General features: G+C 31.0%; 1 protein-coding gene across 1 annotated transcript; it reads left to right on the top strand.

The window, feature by feature from the left end:
• The first annotated feature begins 1,223 nt into the window (after positions 1 to 1,223).
• LOC114190220 lies at positions 1,224 to 4,524 on the top strand. Its single transcript, XM_028079019.1, has 5 exons — positions 1,224 to 1,560; positions 1,892 to 1,992; positions 2,648 to 2,764; positions 2,874 to 2,975; positions 4,194 to 4,524. The coding sequence occupies exons 1-5, from the start codon at positions 1,344 to 1,346 to the stop codon at positions 4,362 to 4,364; spliced, it is 708 nt and encodes a 235-aa protein (XP_027934820.1). The 5' UTR covers positions 1,224 to 1,343; the 3' UTR covers positions 4,365 to 4,524.
• The last annotated feature ends 239 nt before the right edge of the window (positions 4,525 to 4,763 follow it).

Raw genomic sequence — 4,763 nt, 5'->3', positions numbered from 1 at the left:
TTTATTATTAAATCAAGCTTCAATCAACTTCTAACTTGAATTTTAATTTCACAAACACAAATTGATATCATGAAGAGAAAACCAAACTTAAAGAAGAAAAAAACAAAATCAAAACAAAAAATATGAGTATAAATAAAAAGTTAATTTAATTTCTTTAATCTTGATTTTGTGAATTGATCTTCAAATATCTTTCAAATATCTAGTTCTTCGTAGTAAATAATAAAAATGCAACATGGATAAGAAGTAAGCATGACTAAAACAAAATAAAATAAAAGATAGAAAATGGTCAATTAAATTATACCTATCTTTTAATATTAATGATTAATTTAATTATTTACAATATATGTGAATATAAATTAAAATTAAACTAATTATGAATTACACAATTATATTTAGTAATAAAAAATTGAATAGTCTATATAAATTATTGAAGTAGTAATTTTTAATAGTTAAGATAAATTTAGATCATTCATTGTTATTAATAATGTAAGTATAATGTTAAAATAAATATTACTTATTATTACTTATAATTTATAATATCTTTAATAGTATGAACAGTTTTCAATCGAATATTAACAGTAATTAATTATAAATTTCCATGTGTTTAAATTTCTCTATTACTTTATATGAAATATTTTAACTATTTCTAAATTATTATTATGATTCATTGTATTTTTTATATATTTTTAATAATATTCATAAATCTAAACTATTTTCAAATATTAAAAATAGTTTCTATTTTTAAACTTTATACGTCTATTTTAAATCATAAAAGTAGTGGAATATAATGTTTAATAGCACTTATGTATTTTATATTATGAAATATTAATTCATTAAATATAATTTTTCATAATTTTTAATTATGTATTGCCTTATTAAATTAAAAGGTTACATTAAAAATATTGAACGAAAATCATTTATAGGAGACGTTTTGCAATTTTCTTTCCTAAACAATAGAGTAGTTTTTTTCGTAAATAAACTTTGGATTATGCTATTTTGATATATTTTTTAGTCCTAGTTTATTTTTGAAAAAAAAATCATTTTCTTCCCTGGTGGAGGGAATTCTTATAATAAACGCAAAAGAGAAAAAAAGAAAGAAAGAAAGAAAGAAAGAAAAAGAAGTGTGTGTGCGATATCCGTGTGAAATTCTCAGCCATAAAAAAATAAATAAAAAAGGAATAAAAATGAATAAATAAATAAATAACATTTTGAGCGTGAAACCAGAAGTGTGTCCGCATGCGCGGTGAGTTCGATAAATTGAATAGTCAAAACCGGCTTTGATCAATCACCGAACCGTTGTAGCATTCTTTAACGTGGCGTGTGTTTCACTCCGTTCCGTTCCAATGGCAGAAACCTCTGCACTATGCTTCTCCACGTTCAGATTCTCTTTCGTTCCGTTCCGTTCTCCTCCCAAGACCTTCAACAACTCCTTCCCTTTTTCTCCTTCTCCTTCCGTTCCTCATCCTCGCCTTCTCCATTTCGCTCCCAAAGCCTCCCCCGGCGGTAACTTCTCCGGCGACGATTCCTTCGCCTTTTTCCCCTGGTCCGATTCCGTTAACGGTACGCTTTTCCTTCAACATCGCTGATTCTGAATTTCAGAATATGAGGTTCATTTTTCAATGTTTTCACTTGAAGTATGGCAATTGGAATTTATTCGGTCTTCTATAAGTCAAAGAAAAAAAGTTAAGGCCTTTTCTTGAACGTTTATAGTTAGAGATTTTTGTGAGTGTTGATTCATTTCACTTGTGATTTTATCCCAATGTTTGCATTTTAAAGCATCTAGGTGAGATGATGAATATCAGGTTCAGAAATGATTCAAGCTTCCTGCTTTGAGTTGTATATGTAGTAATTAGTTGATGAGTTGTTATCCTTTATGTTTGCGACTTCTCAGAAATTCAATGGGTTCCTGAGGAGAGAATTACATTGTTCACTCCTGATGGACTGATCCAGATCGGTGGCTCCATGGTTCCTCGCCGTGTCAGCTCTTCTGATGTATGATTTGTAAAATTTCATTCTTTTCTGTTTACAATTTAACAATTAGAACTTAGAGGGAAACTTGAATGTGCTGTTGGTTATGTTTAGTCCACCACATCCATTTGGCTCCAAAATCTTGATTTCTTGATTTATGTTGAGAAAATCCTAACAGTGATTTTTATTGATGAGTGATAACTTTAACACATTTTCAAGAATTCACGCAAACGCTCTTTGGGGTTGAAGTTGGACCAAACAAAGCAGTGTCCACCTAAAACTCATGTTGAACGTTTAATCCAATAAGAAGAGGGGAAGGACTGCATTATTGAATAGGCTTTGAAACTATTTCAAGAAATCAACTACCTTAAAAGCTAAGGCAGTTATAGGTTGAAGTCCAACTTGCTTCTTGTCATGTTTATAAGATTTTCATTTGGTAATTTTAGTATACTACATTTTGTTACACGATTAGGCTCGTTGCCCTTTTACTTCTCATGCTAAAAGGTATCTTGGTGTTTCATATGGAATACTAGGCCATTGAATCAGCTTTTTAGCCCAAGACAGCACAGACACAATATGCATTTTCTTGAACCTTTCTCATCTTTGACCCATGCTTGTTTACAGTACATCTCAATGCTATCTTCTTTTAAATTGGCTAATATATTGTTATACTTCACAGAAGAAGCAAGGGAAATCAAAAACTACACAAAAGTTCCAACGGTTTCAAGAAAGTAATTACATGGATCCCAACCAAGGTCTTTGTCTGGGTGCACTCTTTGATATTGCTGCTACTAATGTGAGCCCTCGATCTTTTAACTAAAACTCCTATACGAGAATTTAAAGCATCCTTTGCCATCTCATATATGAAGTGCCCTCTTATCTCATACGAATTGCCCTCTTTCCAGGGACTTGATATGGGCAGAAAACTTTGTATTTTTGGTTTCTGCCGTTCCATTGAGATGCTTAGTGACGTTGTGGAAGACACTGTTTTAGAGCATGGTGGGGAGGTATGCTATACTTTTTTCTTTGAGTAAAGCTATTGCGTTCAGGTTCTGATTATATGTTGAAGAAAGTTTCGTCAAAATTGCAAACCATTGTTGAAATTTGACGAGACTACCTGGTCTGAGGATAATTTCTAAAGAATAATGCTATAGATAAAAAATAGGGATATAAAACCCTCAACTTTCTGCACCATTTAATTTAACTCTATGGAGGTATTTGGAAGAGGTTAGTGGAACTTATTTAGTTATTTAAGCCTATGAAAATAACGTATTACTCCTATAAACTTTTTTTAACTTTATTCAGTAAGCATCTTAGTAAAACTTATTACAATAAATTCTTTTCAACTTCTTTCAGTAATTTTGGGGCTAAATTTATGTCATAAACTATTGTTTGATAAGAACTTGATAAATTGTTGTAGATCTCACATCAGTTAAAGATATGACCAAATTATTATATTAATGAGTGTAAAACCTCTGCTTATGAATGCTTATGAAAAAGTTTTGTAAGGTTAAATTAAGCCTAAATTTACTTTCTAAGATAGTATGAAAAACATATCCTAACAAGGTTTCTTGGACTAATATTGTGTCGGATGCTATCAATATTTAATTTTATATTTGAGATGTCTACTTCTCAATATGAGGAGACATGTTTGATAAGGTTAAGTTAAACTTAAATCTACTTAATCTACTTTATAAGATAAATAGCCACTTAAAGAAGTTTTTTACTCCAATGCACCCTAGGTATTTGCAGGGTCACATTAGTATAAGTTTTGCACATGTACACAACACAAGCAAGCCAACGGCTGTGCATACTGATTGTTGTTTTCTGTTTTCCATCAAATTTCTACTTACAATATTGTCTCTTTAATTGTACCAACTCTTTTCGATCAAGCTTCAATTCTTGTTATCTTGTTTAATTGAAAAGTACAAGTTAGAAAATTGTAGAAGTCGGAATCGGAAGACCATTATCCTGCCAGTATCAATCATTAACTGGTTCTATCAGTTAGAAAATTGTCATTGAAAATTGTATTCAGCCATTTTCGTTTGGTTGTATCAACTTACATATTAATTGATAACTGGATTTTATGGGCAATTTCATTTCTGGTAATACTGGAGGCATTTACCAAGCAACTTTTCCATTGATGGTCACAATATCCAGATGTTTTCATCTGATATAGTTTCAATAGAATTTCTCAGAACGTTAGAACCCATTTTACATGGCAGGTTATTGCTGCAGAGAAGGCAAGCAAAGGTGATTTACATGAGAAGCTAACCATGACTGTTGCAGTGCCATTATTGTGGGGGGTTCCTCCAGCTTCTGAGACGCTTCACCTCGCTGTTAAAAGTGGTGGAGGGATTGTAGAGAAGGTCTATTGGCAATGGGACTTTCTGTAAATACATATTTTAGGTCCCCTAACCATTCTTTCCTCGGTTGTACATAAAATTGTATCTCTGTATATGTACACAAAAAATTAATGTCATGGTGTATCTCTACTTGTACAACAAATTATGTCCGTACATTGGACCATAATGAACACTTAGTTCTGACTGTGCATACTTTGTTAAAAGTCATTGAAATTTTTCATTTGTCTATGATTCCATTAATAAAAATTATGTAACCCATCAATTAATAAGTTTTTATGAATAAGTATCTAGTACATCTATAAAATTATTTTAAAAGTTAAACTATTTATTTCTTTCTCAGTCCCTTTAATTTATTTGAAGTTCTATATTTGTAGTCATATATGTGTTGAAATTCTCACTTGTCACTGCAGACCTACAAGGAGACATATT

Source organism: Vigna unguiculata, chromosome 7 (assembly GCF_004118075.2).
Source record: "Vigna unguiculata cultivar IT97K-499-35 chromosome 7, ASM411807v1, whole genome shotgun sequence".
NCBI classification, from domain to species: Eukaryota; Viridiplantae; Streptophyta; class Magnoliopsida; order Fabales; family Fabaceae; genus Vigna; species Vigna unguiculata.
The sequence above is the reverse complement of the archived record's forward strand: the minus strand, read 5'-3'. Positions and strand labels throughout refer to the sequence as shown.

What these genes read in the sequence shown, in the direction of transcription:
- LOC114190220 (XM_028079019.1), top strand. Translation starts at nt 1,344, where the DNA reads ATGGCAGAAACCTCTGCACTATGCTTCTCCACGTTCAGATTCTCTTTC. An exon ending in CTGGTCCGATTCCGTTAACG is followed by an intron (nt 1,561 to 1,891) that starts GTACGCTTTTCC and finishes GCGACTTCTCAG; the next exon opens with AAATTCAATGGGTTCCTGAG. An exon ending in TTGATATTGCTGCTACTAAT is followed by an intron (nt 2,765 to 2,873) that starts GTGAGCCCTCGA and finishes CCCTCTTTCCAG; the next exon opens with GGACTTGATATGGGCAGAAA.